General features: G+C 38.1%; 1 protein-coding gene across 1 annotated transcript in view; it reads right to left on the reverse strand.

The window, feature by feature from the left end:
- The window catches only part of ITIH5 (inter-alpha-trypsin inhibitor heavy chain 5), a 243,668-nt gene extending 223,969 nt beyond the window's left edge, over positions 1 to 19,699 (reverse strand). Inside the window, exon 1 of the mRNA XM_053716429.1 lies at positions 19,407 to 19,699. Within this exon, the coding sequence (XP_053572404.1) occupies positions 19,407 to 19,523 (117 nt within the window). The 5' untranslated portion in view covers positions 19,524 to 19,699. The remainder of the gene's footprint in view (positions 1 to 19,406) is intronic.
- Between the last annotated feature and the right edge of the window lie 1,363 nt (positions 19,700 to 21,062).

Here is a 21,062-nt window from a genome sequence, read left to right on the forward strand (position 1 = left end):
ACTTTTGCCCACTTTGACAGCCTCTCGTGTTTCCACTTTGTTCCAGTTTGTACACTTTGTAAAGCGTCTGACACAGGATCTCCCCGGGCACTGTATCTGTATGTGAGCCAGTAGGCTTTGGCAAGCAGAAGAGATTCGGCTACAGGGTAATTAGAGCAATCCTGGATGTCAGTGAAAATATGACTGCAAAAAACGCACATCATCAGAGAGCGTATTCTGTAAACAGGTGTCTGACTGAGAAACAGGGCACTTGCAACACTTCAGCTTGTACAGTGTCTGTTCCAATACAGTAAATTAGCTATACAAAATGCCACACACAGGTTTGTAAAAAAGACATAAAGCCAACATGTAAACTCCCCATAAAGGGCTGGATTACACTAACTTTTGTACACAAGTTTATCCCAGCTCTTTGCGCACGTTAGAAGTAGACAGAGTATAACGAGATGAAAGTAAACGCGTTTGCTTGAGCACAATGGAATTTAATGGGAATCTCTGGATAGCGCAATCTCAGAGCTCTGGTGGTTAACTGTTAGGCTCGACTAAAAAGTGTGGGGAAAAAGCATAAAAAATGCACCTAAAGTGTCAGTTACACTCATAATAACACTGTCTGATAAAACTGATTTAATAAAATAAATAAATATTGCATTAAAAAGTTATAAGGGCTCAAAAATATGAGGTCTCAGGTGTTAGAAAACATTGTTAACAGGGTTTTAACGTAGAGATACATACATATAATCATCTATACATGTATATGTATGTGTTTTTTATATATATATATATATATATATATATATATATATATATATATATATATATATATATATATATATATATATATATATATATATATATATATAGGGAGTGCAGAATTATTAGGCAAATGAGTATTTTGACCACATCATCCTCTTTATGCATGTTGTCTTACTCCAAGCTGTATAGGCTCAAAAGCCTACTACCAATTAAGCATATTAGGTGATGTGCATCTCTGTAATGAGAAGGGGTGTGGTCTAATGACATCAACACCCTATATCAGGTGTGCATAATTATTAGGCAACTTCCTTTCCTTTGGCAAAATGGGTCAAAAGAAGGACTTGACAGGCTCAGAAAAGTCAAAAATAGTGAGATATCTTACAGAGGGATGCAGCACTCTTAAAATTGCAAAGCTTCTGAAGCGTGATCATCGAACAATCAAGCGTTTCATTCAAAATAGTCAACAGGGTCGCAAGAAGCGTGTGGAAAAACCAAGGCGCAAAATAACTGCCCATGAACTGAGAAAAGTCAAGCGTGCAGCTGCCAAGATGCCACTTGCCACCAGTTTGCCCATATTTCAGAGCTGCAACATCACTGGAGTGCCCAAAAGCACAAGGTGTGCAATACTCAGAGACATGGCCAAGGTAAGAAAGACTGAAAGACGACCACCACTGAACAAGACGCACAAGCTGAAAAGTCAAGACTGGGCCAAGAAATATCTCAAGACTGATTTTTCTAAAGTTTTATTGACTGATGAAATGAGAGTGAGTCTTGATGGGCCAGATGGATGGGCCTGTGGCTGGATTGGTAAAGGGCAGAGAGCTCCAGTCCGACTCAGACACCAGCAAGGTGGAGGTGGAGTACTGGTTTGGGCTGGTATCATCAAAGATGAGCTTGTGGGGCCTTTTCGGGTTGAGGATGGAGTCAAGCTCAACTCCCAGTCCTACTGCCAGTTTCTGGAAGACACCTTCTTCAAGCAGTGGTACAGGAAGAAGTCTGCATCCTTCAAGAAAAACATGATTTTCATGCAGGACAATGCTCCATCACACGCGTCCAAGTACTACACAGCGTGGCTGGCAAGAAAGAGTATAAAAGAAGAAAATCTAATGACATGGCCTCCTTGTTCACCTGATCTGAACCCCATTGAGAACCTGTGGTCCATCATCAAATGTGAGATTTACAAGGAGGGAAAACAGTACACCTCTCTGAACAGTGTCTGTGAGGCTGTCGTTGCTGCTGCACGCAATGTTGATGGTGAACAGATCAAAACACTGACAGAATCCATGGATGGCAGGCTTTTGAGTCTCCTTGCAAAGAAAGGTGGCTATATTGGTCACTGATTTGTTTTTGTTTTGTTTTTGAATGTCAGAAATGTATATTTGTGAATGTTGAGATGTTATATTGGTTTCACTGGTAAAAATAAATAATTGAAATGGGTATATATTTGTTTTTTGTTAAGTTGCCTAATAATTATGCACAGTAATAGTCACCTGCACACACAGATATCCCCCTAAAATAGCTATAACTAAAAACAAACTAAAAACTACTTCCAAAACTATTCAGCTTTGATATTAATGAGTTTTTTGGGTTCATTGAGAACATGGTTGTTGTTCAATAATAAAATTAATCCTCAAAAATACAACTTGCCTAATAATTCTGCACTCCCTGTATATATATATATATATATATATATATATATATATATATGTTAACATGTGTGTACAGATGTATTTGTGTATTTATATGCGTATATATGTATTTACAGACATATATACACATATAAATACATAGTAGCTGATTGGCAGCTGGCAGGAGGTGTTAATCATCCCGATCGTACACGATCAGGCGGATTGATGTCCGCAGCCTTAGAGGCAGCAGACCAGTTAAGGAGCAGCGGTCTTAAGACTGCTGCTTCATAACTGCTGTTTCCGGCTAGCCTGAAGGTTTGCGCAGAAACAGGGGCATCAGGGATCATTCTGCCCTTGATAAATCGGTCCCTAGATCTCAATCCCATAGAGCACCTGTGGAGAGATCTCAAAACAGCAGCTAGGAAAAGGAACCCTTCAAATCTGAGAGACCTGGAGCAGTTGGCAAAAGAAGATTGGTCCACAATTCCAGTAGAGAGGTGTAAGAAACTCATTGATGGTTACAAGAAGCGATTGATTTCAGTTATTTTTTCTAAGGGGCGTGCTACCGAATATTAAATTGAGGGTGCCAATAATTTTGTCCAGTCCATTTTTGGAGTTTGAATGTGTCAGATTTGGCTTTTTTTCTCCACTTTTTTGTGTCATACTTTACTAATACAAACGAAAGAAATAAACATGAGAATGCCTATATTTTTGTAATTACAACAATTTTCTGGGAGAAATGGTGCATTATCTGACAGAAATGCAGGGGTGTCAATATTTTTGGCCATGACTGTATATTGTACCAAAATATCATCAAATATATATATAGAAATATGTATTTAAGAAGAAATAGAACATATTCTGCTATTTGAAGAACATTGAAATGTTTTCCACTTTTTGCGCTCCATTAAAGTCTATGGGGCCGATTTATTATGCCGCGAATGCAGCAGTTTCAGGCTCACCGGAAACAAGAGTTAAGAAGCAGGGGTCTTAAGACCGCTGCTCCTTAACTTGTCCGCCACTTCTGAGGCGGCGGACAGCAATCATCCCGATCAGATACGATTGGACTTGATTAACACCCCCTGCTAGCAGTCGATTAACCGTAAATCTTCAGGGAGCAGCATTGCACAAGCATTTCACTAGAAATGCTTGTGCAATGTTAAATGCCAACAGCGTATCTGCCTGCATCATAATAAATCGGCCCCTAGGGGAGAATACATTAATGTGGTCGCTACTTTGGCTTTTTGCGCACTACCCAACGTGCTCAAAAAGCTTACTTCTAGCGGAGTTAACGCATGAGCAGAGAATACTTCACAGTTTACACTTGTTTTTTCTATGGTTAATTCAACAGCCTTCACCCATTTTGTCCTGTTTGACAAGCCATGTCCTGGCCATTTGGGATTTTATTTATTTTTTATATTTGTTTTGCACATGTTCAGTTCACATGTTAATATGATCATTTCCTAGTTTATTAAAGACTTAAAAATACAAATAAAAATAAAAATTTTGTTACAAAACAGTAGAGTATTTTGCATCGACTTTCTTTACTGAAATCTGCCTAGCAGCAAATTACATTGCAAAAAATATAGGGTCAGATTACAAGTGGAGAGATATTTAACGCTCCTGCTCATGCACTAACTTCGCTAGAAGTAAGCCTTTTGTGCGCATCGGGTAGCACTCATATTACAAGTTGAAAGTAAAAAGCTAACCCGATGCGCACAAATAGCCAAACTTCTAATTCTATTCATAAATACATATTTCAACATATATCTGATGTTTTTTAGTACAATATATATATATATATATATATATATATATATATATATATATATATATATATATATATAGTGTAGCAGAGAAGTGCACTCTCACTTAAACGTCAACTACCAGGGTGCTAGTGAGTGGTCATAAACAGCATACAAAAGAGACTTGCACTCGCTGGATTTTTCAAAAGCAAATTTACTGTGACCGTGTAACGTTTCGGGGATAATGTATCCCCTTCCTCAGACGTGATATATATATATATATAGAGAGAGAGAGAGAGAGAGAGAGAGAGAGAGAGAGAGAGCATATTCTGGTATGTGCAGAACATTGGAAAGTGAAATATTTACATTAAATACACACTATAACACTTTATTAAATATGAATATTGCATAAATATGTTTTCATATACTTGACTGGAAAGGGCTCGCCTCAAATGCACTTCTTTATATGGCTTTATATGTATACATATGTATTTATGAGTTTATATGTGTATATATGTGTCTGAAAATACATATATACACATATAAATACATATGTACACACACATAAATATATGTAGCCATACATATACATCTTTAGACATGTATGTGTATGTATCCCTATGTTAAAGCCCTTTGTCTGCCTTTTTTACTAACACCTGAGACCTCATATCGTTGAGCCTTTATAACGATTTTGTTTTTATTTATGAGTGTAACTGTACTTTTTAATGTATTTTTGATGGGTTTTGTGACCCGTTTTTGTTTTGTGAAACAGTTAACCAGGGACATGCACTCATAGGAGGCAGGGGAGGCAGTGCCTACCCTGCCATATGTGGCCAAAGCTTAATTAAATTTTAATTAAAACAAAAAAAAAGTCCAAAAAAAATATTTTCCCCCCATGTAATGCTATGGAGAGGCAGGTACAGGAACGCTTCTCTCCATTGCAGTACATGGGTGAAAGGAAAAGCTGTGCTGCAGTGCCACCCGTGTTCTGTCAATATATTAGCAGCAAAAATTGGGACCAATCGGAGGCACCCCTCTTGATGCCTCCTAGCAAGTGAAGGATATATAGATTAATCAGAAGGAGGATGCAGTGAGCAGGGTCATGTGACACAACTGGAAGCTGAGGTAACCTAAGAACAGATGACACCTAGCAGAGGAGTATAGTAGTATTCTACATCTCTTGTGAGTCGCACATTTTGCTCAGATACAGCTTATTAACAGGGGGGGACAGTAAGTGAGCATAACCCAATACTGACAGGAAGTCAAAGGGTCAATTCAAATTTAAATCCATAATTTAAAACCCAGAGTTTGAAGTTAAAGGGACATGACACCCACATTTTTTCTTTCATGATTTAGAAAAAGAATGCAATTTTAAACACCTTTCTAATTTACTTATATTATCTAATTTGTTTATTCTCTTGATATTCTTTGCTGAAAAGCATATCTAGATATGCTCAGTAGCTGCTGATTGGTTGCTGCACATAGAAGCCTTGTGTGATTGGCTCACCCATGTGCATTGCTTTTTCTTCAACTAAGGATATCTAAAAAATGAAGCAAAATAAATAATAGAAGTAAATAACAATTTAATATGTGCTGCTTTTATAAAAGTTTATATTAATAAAAGGAGATAATGAGTCATTTAAAAAATATATGTAATTATTGCAGTTAAATGTTTTTAGAAATAATGTCACTGTATGTAAAGTAACTGGTTAACCACATAGTCAAAGGGAGACATTTAAAATTAAACTTTCATGATTGAGGTAGAGTATGCTATTTTAATAGACTTTTCTAGTTATTTATATTTTGAGAATTAGCATCAACTGTTATTGGCCCCATGTCAGCAAATCAAATTAGTTTTTGAAAGGAACATGAAAGTCATAATTACATTTCCATCATTCAGATAGAAATTGCACAAAAAAATAAATAAATAAACTTTCTATTTTACTTTTATTATTATGTACTTCATTCTTTTGGTATCCTTTGGTGTCCTTTGTTGAAGAGCATACCTAAGTGGGATGTGCACGTGTGTTTTTGAACACCATATTGCAACAGCTGTGTTGGCAGTATTGATAACTTGTCCTTTGTGTAAAACTTGTATGGTAAATTATTTCTATTTTTGCAATACAGTAGTGAGTAGAGAAAAGATTGTGGATCATTCTAATTGCTTAGTAACTGGCACTGTGCCACAGAATTGTGTGAGCGTGTATGTGAGCAGAGTGTGTGTGGGTGTCAGGGAGCAGAGTATGTGTGCTTTATTCTCCAGGTAATCAATACATTTCCGACGAGCTGCTGCTTTAGTGCAGTGTTTCTCAACAATGGTCCTCAAGTATCCCCAACAGGCCAGGTTTTCATTATAGCTGAATCAGTGCACAGGTGAAGTAATCAGCTGATCAGTAACTCAGTGGTTACTTACTCACTCTCACCCATCACCTGATTATGTCACCTGTGCACTGGTTCAGCTATCATTTAAACCTGCCCTGTTGAGGGTACTTACGGGTCCTCTGTACATGTGTTTCTCCGGCTTATCATATCTAGTGCCTCACCAGCCTCTAACCTCACTGCACGTCACTGCAGTTAACCAGTGCTCTGAGGTTGCGCTATTCTGATGAGTGTTAACTTTAATTGCGCTCAAGCAATCACATTTACTTTCAACTCGTAATAGGAGCACTACATGTGATGCACGCAAACAGCTGTGATAAACCCCTTTTCGCTCGTGCTTAACTATAAGCATGCCACTCATAATCTTGCGCATTATTAGATGAAATAAACCAATAGAAAAACAGAGTATAAAGCTACTTTTCATAGCATAATTTCCTGGTATTTGTGCTTTATTTCTTCTAAATATCCTCTTTTGGCACTTAGGGGCCGAATTATCAAGCTCCGAACGGATGCCCCTGTTTCCACGCGAGCCTTCAAGCTAGCTAGAAACAGCAGTTATGAAACAGCGGTCTAAAGACCGCTCAGAGGCGTAACTAGAAACCACAGGGCCCAGGTGCAAGAATCTCAGAAGCTGGGCCTCCACCCTTTTTTGAAGCTGGACCTCCACCCTTTTTTGAAGCTGGGCCTCCACCCTTTTTTGAAGCTGGGCCTCCACCCTTTTTTGAAGCTGGGCCTCCACCCTTTTTTGAAGCTGGGCCTCCACCCTTTTTTGAAGCTGGGCCTCCACCCTTTTTTGAAGCTGGGCCCCCACCCTTTTTTGAAACTGGGCCTCCACCCTTTTTTGAAGCTGGGCCCCCACCCTCGGGGGCTCAGTTGCAATTGCGGACTCTGCACCCCCTGTAGTTTCGCCCGAGACCACTGCTCCATAACTTGTCCACCTGCTCTGAGGCTGCAGACATCAATCCACCCAATCCTATATGATCGGGCTGATTGACACCTCTGCTAGCGGCCGATTGACAGCGAATCTGCAGGGGGCGGCATTGCACAAGCAGTTCACAAGAACTGCTTGTGCAATGATAAATGCAATGGTAAATGCCGACAGTGTATCATGTCCGCTCGCACTTTAACCCTTTAAGTGCTAAGCACTTTCCCACCTGGGTGCTAAGATTTTTTAAGTGTTTTTTTATTTTTTTGAACAAAATGTTTTTTTTTTTTCCAATGGTGGGTCTTGGGGGTCTGTAGCTGCTTAGATGCCTGAGATACAGGCTTCTAAGCAGCATGCCCCCTGCTCCAATACTTAACATTGTTGAGTATAAATAAAGTTGCGCGGTGACGTCATCACATTATTGCGTGTGACGTCACCACGCATAACGTGAAGCCCCGATGATGCCTGTTACTATGCAGGCCCGATCGCCAGGGTAGGAGCGGGTGGGAGCCCCGAGATCTCCCTCAAGGTGCGAGAGTGCTAGTGATGGCTCTGAGCCCTCATTAGCACCAGAGTGGGAATCTCTGTGGCGGCCCAGAGCAGTCATTAGCACTCAAGGGGTTAATAAATCGGCACCCCTTAGAGAGAACAATCACAATTGTCTCTATTTTTCTTTATTTTCGTTAATATCATTTGCTTTTTAACTTTGTTGGCATTTTGCTTCTATTTTGTGTGTTTATACACATATAAACATATATGTATACAGTGGGTATTGAAAATAATCACCCCCCTTGAAAATAATCACATTTTGTTGCTTTGCAACCTGAAATAGTGTAATGTAATGTAATGTAATGTAATTACTCAGTGCAACATCCAAGTGAAAGATATAATACCAACATGTCAGGCAAAAATAAAGACAATTCAAAAACAGAATCACTGAGTTGCAAAAATGATCACCCCCTCCTAAAATAACTTGTAAACTCAATCAGGTGTAGCTAATCACCTTTTCAACGGCACACACAAAACCATTGGACCTTCAACTGTGATTAGCTGTGGGCATATTGATGAGCTCAGAATGAAAATAGCTTTCCTGAAGCATCTCAATCCCTGGTAGTACAACTGAAGCAAATAATCAATTATGGGTGGTAAGGCACTGTCAAAAGATCTCCGGGATAATGCTGTGGACAGGCACAAGTCAGGAGATGGGTACAAGAACAATCAAAGCCTTTATCATTGCCTAGAAGCACAGTGAAGTCTATTATTAAGAAGTGGAAGGTATTTGGTACAACACAGACCCTCTCTGGATCAGGACGTCGCTCCAAACTGGATGAAAGAGCCAGGAGGAAACTGGTCAGAGAGGCTACCAACAGGCCCACAGCAACTCTGAAGCAGTTGCAGGAATTTATGACAAAGAGTGTTCATTGTGTGCATGTGACAACAATATCATGAATTCTCCACAAATGTGGCTTGTATAGGAGGGTTGCTAGAAAAAAGCCACTCCACAAGAAAGGCCACATGCAGTCATGACTGAGCTTTGCCATAACACACTTAGGAGATTCTGAGACCACATGGAAAAAGGTGTTATGGTCAGATGAGACTAAAATTGAATTATTTGGCCTCAACACCAAACAATGGCCTAGATTTGGAGTTTGGCGGTAGCTGTGAAAACCAGCGTTAGAGGCTCCTAACGCTGATTTTAGGCTACCTCCGGTATTTGGAGTCAGTCAAAAAAGGGTCTAACGCTCACTTTTCAGCCACGACTTTTGCATACCGCAGATCCCCTTACGTCAATTGCGTATCCTATCTTTTCAATGGGATTTTTTCTAACTCCGGTATTTAGAGTCGTGTCTGAAGTGAGCGTTAGAATTCTAACGACCAAACTCCAGCCGCAGAAAAAAGTCAGTAGTTAAGAGCTTTCTGGGCTAACGCCGGTTCATAAAGCTCTTAACTACTGTACTCTAAAGTACACTAACACCCATAAACTACCTATGTACCCCTAAACCGAGGTCCCCCCACATTGCCGCCACTCGATTAAATATTTTTAACCCTTAATCTGCCGACCGCCACCTACGTTATACTTATGTACCCCTAATCTGCTGCCCCTAACACCGCCGACCCCTGTATTATATTTATTAGCCCCTAACCTGCCCCCCACAACGTCGCCGCCAGCTACCTACAATAATTAACCCCTAATCTGCCGACCGCAAAGCGCCGCCACCTACATTATAGCTATGTACCCCCAATCTGCTGCCCCTAACACCGCCGACCCCTATATTATATTTATTAACCCCTAATCTACCCCTCAACGTCGCCTCCACCTGCCTACACTTATTAACCCCTAATCTGCCGAGCGGACCGCACCGCTATTATTATAAAGTTATTAACCCCTAATCCGCCTCACTAACCCTATAATAAATAGTATTAACCCCTAATCTGCCCTCCCTAACATCGCCGACACCTAACTTCAATTATTAACCCCTAATCTGCCGACCGGAGCTCACCGCTATTCTAATAAATGTATTAACCCCGAAAGCTAAGTCTAACCCTAACACTAACACCCCCCTAAGTTAAATATAATTTAAATCTAACGAAATTAATTAACTCTTCTTAAATGAATTATTCCTATTTAAAGCTAAATACTTACCTGTAAAATAAATCCTAATATAGCTACAATATAAATTAAAATTATATTATAGCTATTTTATGATTAATATTTATTTTACAGGTAACTTTGTATTTATTTTAACCAGGTACAATAGCTATTAAATAGTTAAGAACTATTTAATAGCTAAAATAGTTAAAATAATTACAAATTTACCTGTAAAATAAATCCTAACCTAAGTTACAATTAAACCTAACACTACACTATCAATAAATAAATTAAATACAATTCCTACAAATAACTACAATGAAATAAAGTACAAAAAATAAAAAAGAACTAAGTTACAAAAAATAAAAAAATATTTACAAACATAAGAAAAATATTACAGCAATTTTAAACTAATTACACCTACTCTAAGCCCCCTAATAAAATAACAAAGCCCCCCAAAACAGCCAATAGAATGCAAGCTCAATCTGATTGGCTGATCGAATCAGCCAATCGGATTGAACTTGATTCTGATTGGCTGATTCCATCAGCCAATCAGAATATTCCTACCTTAATTCCGATTGGCTGATAGAATCCTATCAGCCAATCGGAATTCGAGGGACGCCATCTTGGATGATGTCATTTAAAGGAACCGTCATTCGGCTAGTAGGCGTCGGGAGAAGAGGATGTTCCGCGTCGGATGGAAGATGATGGCTCCCGAAGAAAGAAGATTGAAGATGCCGTTGATAGAAGACTTCATCCGGATCATGGACCTCTTCAGCTCCCGCTTGGATGAAGACTTTATCCGTATCATGGACCTCTTCAGCTCCCGCTTGGATAAAGACTTCAGCCGGATCATGGACGTCTTCAGCCCCCCGCTTGGGCTTGGATCAGGACATCGGAGGAGCTCTTCAGGACGGATCGGTGAACCTGGTATGGTGAAGATAAGGTAGGAAGATCTTCAGGGGCTTAGTGTTAGGTTTATTTAAGGGGGGTTTGGGTTAGATTAGGGGTATGTGGGTTTTGGGTTGTAATGTTGGGGGGGGGTATTGTATGTTTTTTTTTACAGGCAAAAGAGCTGAACTTCTTGGGGCATGCCCCGCAAAGGGCCCTGTTCAGGGCTGGTAAGGTAAAAGAGCTTTGAACTTTAGTAATTTAGAATAGGGTAGGGCATTTTTTTTATTTTGGGGGGCTTTGTTATTTTATTAGGGGTCTTAGAGTAGGTGTAATTAGTATAAAATTGTTGTAATATTTTTCTTATGTTTGTAAATATTTTTTTATTTTTTTTAACTTAGTTCTTTTTTATTTTTTGTACTTTAGTTAGTTTATTTCATTGTAGTTATTTGTAGGAATTGTATTTAATTTATTTATTGATAGTGTAGTGTTAGGTTTAATTGTAACTTAGGTTAGGATTTATTTTACAGGTAAATTTTTAATTATTTTAACTATTTTAGCTATTAAATAGTTCTTAACTATTTAATAGCTATTGTACCTGGTTAAAATAAATACAAAGTTACCTGTAAAATAAATATTAATCCTAAAATAGCTATAATATAATTTTAATTTATATTGTAGCTATATTAGGATTTATTTTACAGGTAAGTATTTAGCTTTAAATAGGAATAATTTATTTAAGAAGAGTTAATTAATTTCGTTAGATTTAAATTATATTTAACTTAGGGGGGTGTTAGTGTTAGGGTTAGACTTAGCTTTTGGGGTTAATACATTTATTAGAATAGCGGTGAGCTCCGGTCGGCAGATTAGGGGTTAATAATTGAAGTTAGGTGTCGGCGATGTTAGGGAGGGCAGATTAGGGGTTCATACTATTTATTATAGGGTTAGTGAGGCGGATTAGGGGTTAATAACTTTATTATAGTAGCGCTCAGGTCCGCTCGGCAGATTAGGGGTTAATAAGCGTAGGCAAGTGGAGGCGACGTTGAGGGGGGCAGATTAGGGGTTAATAAATATAATATAGGGGTCGGCGGTGTTAGGGGCAGCAGATTAGGGGTACATAGCTATAATGTAGGAGGCGGCTCTTTGCGGTCAGCAGATTAGGGGTTATTTATTGTAAGTAGGTGGCGGCGACGTTGTGGGGGGCAGGTTAGGGGTTAATAAATATAATACAGGGTTCGGCGGTGTTAGGGGCAGCAGATTAGGGGTACATAGGGATAATGTAAGTAGCGGCGGTTTACGGAGCGGCAGATTAGGGGTTAAAAATAATATACAGGGGTCAGCGATAGCGGGGGCGGCAGAATAGGGGTTAATAAGTGTAAGGTTAGGGGTGTTTAGACTCGGGGTACATGTTAGAGTGTTAGGTGCAGACGTAGGAAGTGTTTCCCCATAGCAAACAATGGGGCTGCGTTAGGAGCTGAACGCAGCTTTTTTGCAGATGTTAGGTTTTTTTTCAGCTCAAACAGCCCCATTGTTTCCTATGGGGGAATCGTGCACGAGCACATTTTTGAGGCTGGCCGCGTCCGTAAGCAACTCTGGTATCGAGAGTTGCAGTTGCGTTAAATATGCTCTACGCTCCTTTTTTGGAGCCTAACGCTGACATTATATGGACTCTCAATACCAGAGTTATTTTAAAGGTGCGGCCAGAAAAAAGCCAGCGTTAGCTACGCGGGTCCTTACCGACAAAACTCTAAATCTAGCCGAATATGTCTAGAGGAAATTCAATACAGCTCACCATCCAAATAACACCAGTAAAGCATGGAGGTGTTAATATCCTGTTATGGGGGGGTTCTCTGCAGCAGGGACTGGAGCACTTGTCAGGATAGAAGGAATAATGGATGGGGCAAACTACCGTCAAATTATTGAGGAAAATCTTCTGCCCTCTACCAGGAAGTTGTTAATGGGAAGACAATGACCCAAAGCACACAGCAAAAATGACCACACAGTGGTTGAAGTAGAAAAAGGTGAATGTCCTTGCATGGCCTAGTCAGAGTCCAGACTTAAACCCCATTGGATATCTGTGGCATGACTTGAAGACTTCAGTCCACAAATGGTAACCATTAAATGTAACGGAATTGGAGCAGTTCTGCAAAGAGTGGGCAAATATTGCACAGTCTAGATGTGCAAAGTTAGTAGAGACATATCCCAATAGACTAAAGGCTGTAATTAAAGCAAAAGGTGGTTCAACAAAATACTGACACAAGGGGGTGATACTTTTTCCAACTCAGTGATTTTGAATTGTCTTTATTTTTTCCTGACATATTGGTGTTATATCTTTTACTTGGATGTTATAAGTTGCACTAAGTAATTACAACTGGATAAACAAAAACTGTGTCTGTCTTTATTTCAGGCTGCAAAGCAACAAAATGTGATTATTTTCAATACCCACTGTATATTCATATACATATATATTTTAAATTTGCTGCCCATTGCTGATCAACTTACCCCCTACGCTGGGCTATATTTTTTTCTATCTCTGACGGCATCAGGACGAGGGTCTTATTGGAGCCTATGGAAGCGTGCTCTCCTGAGCGCAATGCTTCCAGGCAATGCGAACGTGAGGTTGCCTTTGCATTGCGCTTAACTTGTAATACCAGCGCACATTTGCAAACACTGGTATAACTGAGTGGAGTGGAATTTTGCACTCCACTCGTAATTTAGCCCACTATGTTTTAGTTCTAATATTATAACTACACTGTACCACATATGTTCAATATTAATAAGTTATTCGTAAACCAATTCACTACTGTGTAAACGTATTTTGATACTTTCCTATTACAATTGCACTATACCAAATTTGTTTTTAAAGTAGTGCGATTGTAATAGCTAAAAAATGCACTTCTGTAAAATGAAAAAGTCTTAGCTACAGTCTTCTATGGGATATTAATATCCTGTCAGGGGCGTATTAATGCATAAGCCAACAAGGCCGGTGCCTAGGGTGGCAAATTTTGGGCAGCGGCACCTGGCCGCTGCACTAAATATATGGATTGGCCAGGCTTTAAAAATAAAAAATAAATAATTTTGACAGGGCGGCTTACCGCACAATTAGGGCCGGCCTTTTGGGGTGTGCGAGCTGTGGGACTGCACAGGGCACCATGGCAACCAGGGGCGCCAAGCAGCTGACACAGCTCGCAACAGCAGTCTCAAGTAAACTAGCAAAAGTGCTCCCTGAGGAGCCCGGCGGAAGTGGCATAGCAACGCAAGGGGGAGTCAGAGGGGGCACTTGCCCTCAGGCACTAGCCTGAGGGGGCGCTTTCACACTCTATGAGCCAATGGGGTGTTTAAATAGATCTCCCCTAACCAGCCCCTGTGCAGTGCGCTCCGAGTCTGCAGTCTTCCTGCTTTACAAGTTCACAGTGAAACAAAAAGCTGCTTGAGGTGACTCTGCCCCCCACAGGCATCCAGTTTCAATTAGGAAGCAGGAGATTTGCAGAGAGCAGCATTATGGGACTGACATTTCTGCAGGACAGGTAACTTAGTATCTTGAAGGGGGAGCCCTGTGTACCTGCTTGCTGGGTCGAAAGAGAGAGTCCTGTGTACCTGCCGGGGAGGGGGGACGGAAGTGCCCTATGCAACTGATGGGAGAATGGGTGGGGGAGGCTGTGTTCCTGATAAGAAGGGGGTAGTGTATCTGAGGGGAAAGTGGGTGGCCGCAGGTGGTAAAGTGAAGACTGTAGGAGCTACTGGGGAAACCCAATGTGAGTAGAGTCTGACAGTGTGTGTATGAGTGAGACTGTCTCTCAGGGTAATTTAATATCAAACAGATTTCACACAAATTAAATTAATTGGAGCCCTATACTTTAACAAAAATCTTTATCAATTAAGCTGCAAATCAGGGGCATTCTTTTTAAAAAGAATAACCCTGTCGGTCTTTCTCACATACAGACACGCTCAGGTATATTCACTAAAGGGTGAATTGCAGGAGAATTTCAAAATCTAGACCAAGATAGCTGATTTGAATAATGAGCTGAATTAGGGGATTTTTCCAGTTCGCTATTTTGTCCAAGATTTTGAAATTCTCCTGCAATTCATGGTTTTGTGAACAGACCTCTCTGTGTCTCTCACATACTCACACTCTCAGTGATATACACTTAAGGATGAATTGCAGGAGAATTGCAAAATCTAGTCTAAGATAGCTGATTTGGATAATGAGCTGAATTGGAGAATTTTTCTGGTTGGTCTATTTTGACCTAGGTTTTTAAACTGCAATTTACCTTTTAGTGAATAATAAAAAAAAAATCTGAGGCAAGGGAACTGCAATCAATATACACACGCGCACACACACACACACACACACACACAAGTCCTGGTGAACATTTAATAATAAAAAAAGTCACAATACTCTGACCCAAAAAATATTGTACCCGAAGAACAGCCTAAAACCTAGGGGAGGGGAGCAGAATTTTGAGTGCCTAGGGCAGCACAAAACCTAAATATGCCACTATATCCTGTACATGAAATCTTCTTCATAAAAAGAAAAGAACACTCCAAAAGTTAATAACACAATTATTTTAGGATTGTTTACTATCGCTTTAAAGGCGCATTTTACTGAAAAGTCATATATTAGAGAACTCTTTAAGGGAAGTATGTGCTACCATCATTTTATTTAAACCATTGTGCTAGTGCTACAGAAGTATTTTTTATTTCTTTTACTATTCAGAGGGCTCATCTGCATATAAGCAGTATTAATTCACACATACATTAGTATCCAGTAAGACTGAGCACGTGCTTATGAGTGTGCCGGCACAAACAGCTGATTGGCACACAAGTGCAGGCCCTTCCATTTGGAGAGAAAAGAGTAACAATAGCAAAAAAAATTTGCACAGTAATTACTTGACATATTTACATATGCCCCTATTTAAACACAGCAAATGAGATCAGATAAATAACACTCAGGAAACATTCTAATGAGTTATATGTTCCTGTACTGCAGTGCAATACAGTATAGAATTATAATTTTGTATAAAACCTTTTAAAAACTTACTTAGAAACTCCCAGTTAAGCACTGTTGATGGTGTTAGGCTGGGACAACCAGTGAAAGGGGCTGGGAAAGCAGAAGGAGCAGACCCCCCCCCCTCCCTTCCCTGCATATGAAAAGACAGATTACACAAACAGTAGCAGCAGGAATCTCTACATCTGATACTTTGGGACATGGTTAGGAGTCTGAAAATCAGCACAATGTTACTAAGAAATAAGCAAAACTATACATTGTTACAAAATCACTACCAAATGGGATAAATAAGTGGATCATTTACAAAACATTTATGTAAAGAAAAATCTAATGTACAATGTCCCTTTAATGCTTTTAAAATATGTATTTATTTAGATACCTTTTGCGTTGCAGTACTTAACTACTGCATAAAAACAATATTACTGCTTACTTTGTAAATAAAACCTGTTCCTATTCTTGCCCAATGTAAAAATAAAATGAAAAGTTGCCAAACTATTACTTTGTATTGTAAAATATTTTTAAAACACTTCACACATACCTATATGCACATACACAAGTATACACACACACACACACATCTTTGAGCACTTTCCAGCCAAAACACCTTGTCATATGCCATATCCCTTTAAAGGACCACTGTATACAGTTGAATTACATAACTGACAAATATACACAAATACACAATAAAAAAAATGCATTAGCAGTTAATTTAAAATTTAAATGAGCAGTAAAATATTTTCTGTAAGATTTCAAAGTTAATAAAATTTTACCTCCCCATGAGTCAATCACAAAATGCATAAACTTATATACTGTGCGCTTTTGCACATGCTGAAGCATCAGAAAGTGTGCATATAAAAATACTGTGCACATTTGGTAATGAAAGTGAATTGGAAAGTTTTTTAAAAAAAAATCCATGCATTATCTAAATCATAAAACTTTAGTTTTGTCTTTACAGCCCCCTTAAATAACTTTTACAACATTAGAAAAAAACTGTAGTTTCCTTTTATGTATGTATGTATGTATATATATATATATATATATATATATATATATATATATATACAGTATATGAAATGCTTTAATATATTTTATATCTATTTAGTTAGACATATATTCAAACCTTAGCACTTTACTTTAGGACTCCAACAGCCCTAAATTTTCCAGCGATATTGTAATATGAGCATTAATAGCGCATCCTGCAATATCTATTGAAAGTATAAGGCACAAAAAAAAAGTTGGGCTAAGATTCACTGGTAAATATTTTTTACCATTGAATTGTAAAACCAGATTATGCGCTATTTGTAGTGCAAGATTGCAATATGGATAATGGCCCTGCGCTATCGGTTGTGCTCCACTTGTAATCTAGACCAATATATTTTATAGTGTTACATTAAAACCAAACTACACAAGCAGATAATGAGTAAAATACACAGAGCTGGGCAGGGAAAGGTCTCACTCGGAATATTCCATGTCAGCAACCTCATACAATCAAGTTCTCATTTATCTTCATTCCAATATAATCCAGCACTTTCTACCTATTCTTGGAAGAAACCCAAAAACGGTTTTAAAATATTATAACCAGTATTTCATTTGTGCTTCAGGTCAGTTACTCTTGTTTTAGATGTTAGATATTTTTGCTCCATGTGATGCTGCTATGAAAAATATCTGTTGAGTTTTATCACAGTCTAAGAAAACTATACTTTCTTCACTGTCATCTAAAAAGTGGGTATTACCTATATTTATTACTAAACAAACACATGGTTTTATCTGCATATATCTAGGAGCAAGCTGGAGTAGGTATCTGACCGTATTCTCATAAAACTTTGGGGCTTGGTTAGGAGTCAAGTTAGAAGCAATGTTATTAAAAAATAAGCAAAACTAATAAAATAAAACTTTATGGGCTATATAAATGGATCATCTACAAAACATTTATGCAAAGAAAAAATCAGTATATAATGTCCCTTTAATGGTACATTAAAAACACATTTTGTTCTTTCAGGGTTCAGATAGATCATGTGATTTTAAACAACTTTCCAATTAACTTCTATTGTCTAATTTGTTTTGTTCTCTTGATATTCTTTTTGGAAAGAATACCAAGGTAGACTCAGGTTGATTGGCGGCTGCACATATATGCCTCATGCTATTGGCTCTCCCAGTGCATTCAGCTAATTCCCAGTAGTGCATTGCTTCGTCTTCAACAAAGGATATAAAAAGAATGAAACAAATTAGATAATAGAAATCAATTGGAAAGTTGTTTAAAATTGTATGCTTTATCTAAAACCTGAAAGAAAAATGTAGGATTTCATGTCCCTTTAATAAGCCAACATTTTTGTCAGGCTTATAGAGGCTTGTCCCTCCACATCAACAGAGCTTTTGTACTAACGAGCCTGGGATTAAAAATGCAGCAGTAGCAGTTGTGAAATTCCTGTTTAAAATGTAAATGTTTGTTTAAACCTGTTTAAATGCTGTTCACTATTCTATAAAATAATTTAAAAGCAGGACACATGAATCATGTTTAATCAATCATGATCATTTCAGTTTGTTTAGGAGGTCAGTTCTAGATCTATAACTGTTGGTACAAACCCAATCACTGATCGGTAATGCATTGCAAGGGTTAAACACAATTATTTTGCAAGCAAAAGGGCTATAATAAAACTCTAGCACATAATGCCCCTTTAATTAGTAGTAGCTATACATGTGGTCTACAAAAATGTATTAAATATTGTGTTATCATATTAAACCAGTACTGTATTATCCAGCGAGGAAACATAAACTATCCCTATATCATTCTGCAAATGCTCTTCAGACCAGCTGCATCTGCAAAGCTTTGCTATAGGTATTCAATTGTCTAGATTAGTTTTTAATACATATACAAATTTTTTTAAGTTTGTTATTCTCTGTGTTTGGCTAAATACATTTGTTTTGATTTTAAGTAAAATTTTTGTGGTCTACTCCAATTCTATTTTTTTTATAGTTTTTTTAATTATTTGATATTCTATATACTGCACAGCAACAAAACTGTAATATTTTAACAGAAACTACTGTATTAGACTTTTTTAAACTTATTTTTAAACTCATGTTTAGCTTAAAATACAAATCTAACATTTTCTTCAGCATCATCTTCATCATAGTAACAGTTTGGTGATGTTAAAAAAGATCAATACATTCCAGTGTGGGGAGATACAACAGAAACTATGTTGATTTTAATAAATATATCATATTGTGGAATATCATCTCAAAAGGGTGTGACTATATTTAAAATACAGAACAGAAATGTTTTATAACAAAAAGTAAAAAAGCACAAATCTAATTTGGTCTTGCTTTTTTTTTTGTTTTCTAAAGACAAAAATCATCCAATCTTTTCTTTTTGAACTTTACTGCAACATCCCTGTCCAAGTTAGTGTCGGACAGTTGATGAGAGAATAAAAGGTATCACAAGACCTATGAACAACCTACATTTCACACAGCTGTAGCTGTATGTGATACTCACTTTGTCTTCCATCCCATTAGTCATGGAGAACTCAATTAAGTTGTTCTGAACAAGATGATGTCCCACATCTGCCATAGAAAATGAGAAGCAGAAGAAAAGTCCAAGGAGAGAGCTCATGATTAAATCCTCTGGGTGATCTGTGCAGGGGAAGCAGAGATAAGCTCTCTCCAGCAGTGCTGGGGCTGTGTGGTTCACATGTAGGGTGGGAACCTGCTTGTCTGCAGCTGGCTGAGATGCCTCATTCAGACTGAAGGAGAAGGGGGCAGGCTCAGACCCAACCCTCCCACACCTCTCCTCCAGAGCTTCTGGTCAAAGTTCTCAGCAAAACTTGGTAAAATTACTAAAAGTCTTCCTAGAGACATCTTATGGGCACAGCAGTGAAGTTGGCAGTTGTCTTAGCAGAGGTATCACACATTACTGATACACAGTATATGCAAGTAATGGGGAAAGTCAAAATCTAACTTGTAGGATTCAGATCATGTCATTTTAAAAAAAAACTTTTATATTTCCTTCTATTCTCAAATGTAAATCACTTTGTTCTCTTGGTATCCTTTGTTGAAAAAAATATATATACATATCCTACACTGTTGGTAGCCAACTGGTGATTGGAGGCTACACACATTTGTCTCTTGTCATTAAATCATGAGATGTGCTCAACCAACTCTCAGTAGTGCATTGCAGCACGGGAGTTGACTTTAACTATGTGTTTAATCCCCAATAGTTCATTGCTGCTTTGGAGCTGGCTTTAACTATGTGTTTAATCCCTTTCTAGAGTGTTAAACACACAGTTATATACAAACAATACAGCAATAATAACAAATTAGAGCATTTTCTTTTTGCACTTTTAAATCACTTTAAATACAATCTGAGTAAAAAATAAATGTTTTAAAAGTATTTGACACTGTTATTTTGTTAGCAAAATCTGCATTATATTGCAGTCCAGGAACATGCCCCATGGTAAGCCTTTGTTTATCTTACCTTCATTGCTGTAACAAAAAGTTATAACTGTACATATGCTGTACGTGCCCTGTGCCAAGCAGTCACAAACCACAGCTTCTTAGAGATTTGTCAGTAGCTGGTTTGATACAAATGAAGTGCCAGATTACAAATGTAGCGCTATTTAGTGCTTTCGCTAGAGCGCCAAATGGCGCTAGAAGTAAACTTGTAGCTCGCATCGGGCTGTGCTGGCATTACGAGTTAAAAGTAAAAAACATCACTCTTGCGCTAACCCGATGCGCTAAAAATGCTGAACAATATTGTGCACACAACAACCTATTCCCCCGTAGAAGTCAATTAAGCAAAAAAAGTGTGGGGGGGGGGACCTAACACCCTACTTGCAGGCAAACCGAACGCATATTCTCATGTGCGCTAACCTGACATAGAAACATGAATATTTCACATTCCAATTTTCTTCACATAGAATAATATGTTCTATTTATTGATAAATATATATATATATATATATATATATATATATATATATATATATATATATATATAATTATATGTTGATACAATGTATATCTATATACATAATATATAGGAATATCTATTTATAACTACATAGAGCATATTCTGCTATGTGCAGAACATTGGAATGTGAAATATTGACAGTAAATACACACTATAACGCTTTATTAAATATGAATATTGCAT

This window comes from Bombina bombina, chromosome 6 (genome assembly GCF_027579735.1).
Source record: "Bombina bombina isolate aBomBom1 chromosome 6, aBomBom1.pri, whole genome shotgun sequence".
Taxonomy (NCBI): Eukaryota; Metazoa; Chordata; class Amphibia; order Anura; family Bombinatoridae; genus Bombina; species Bombina bombina.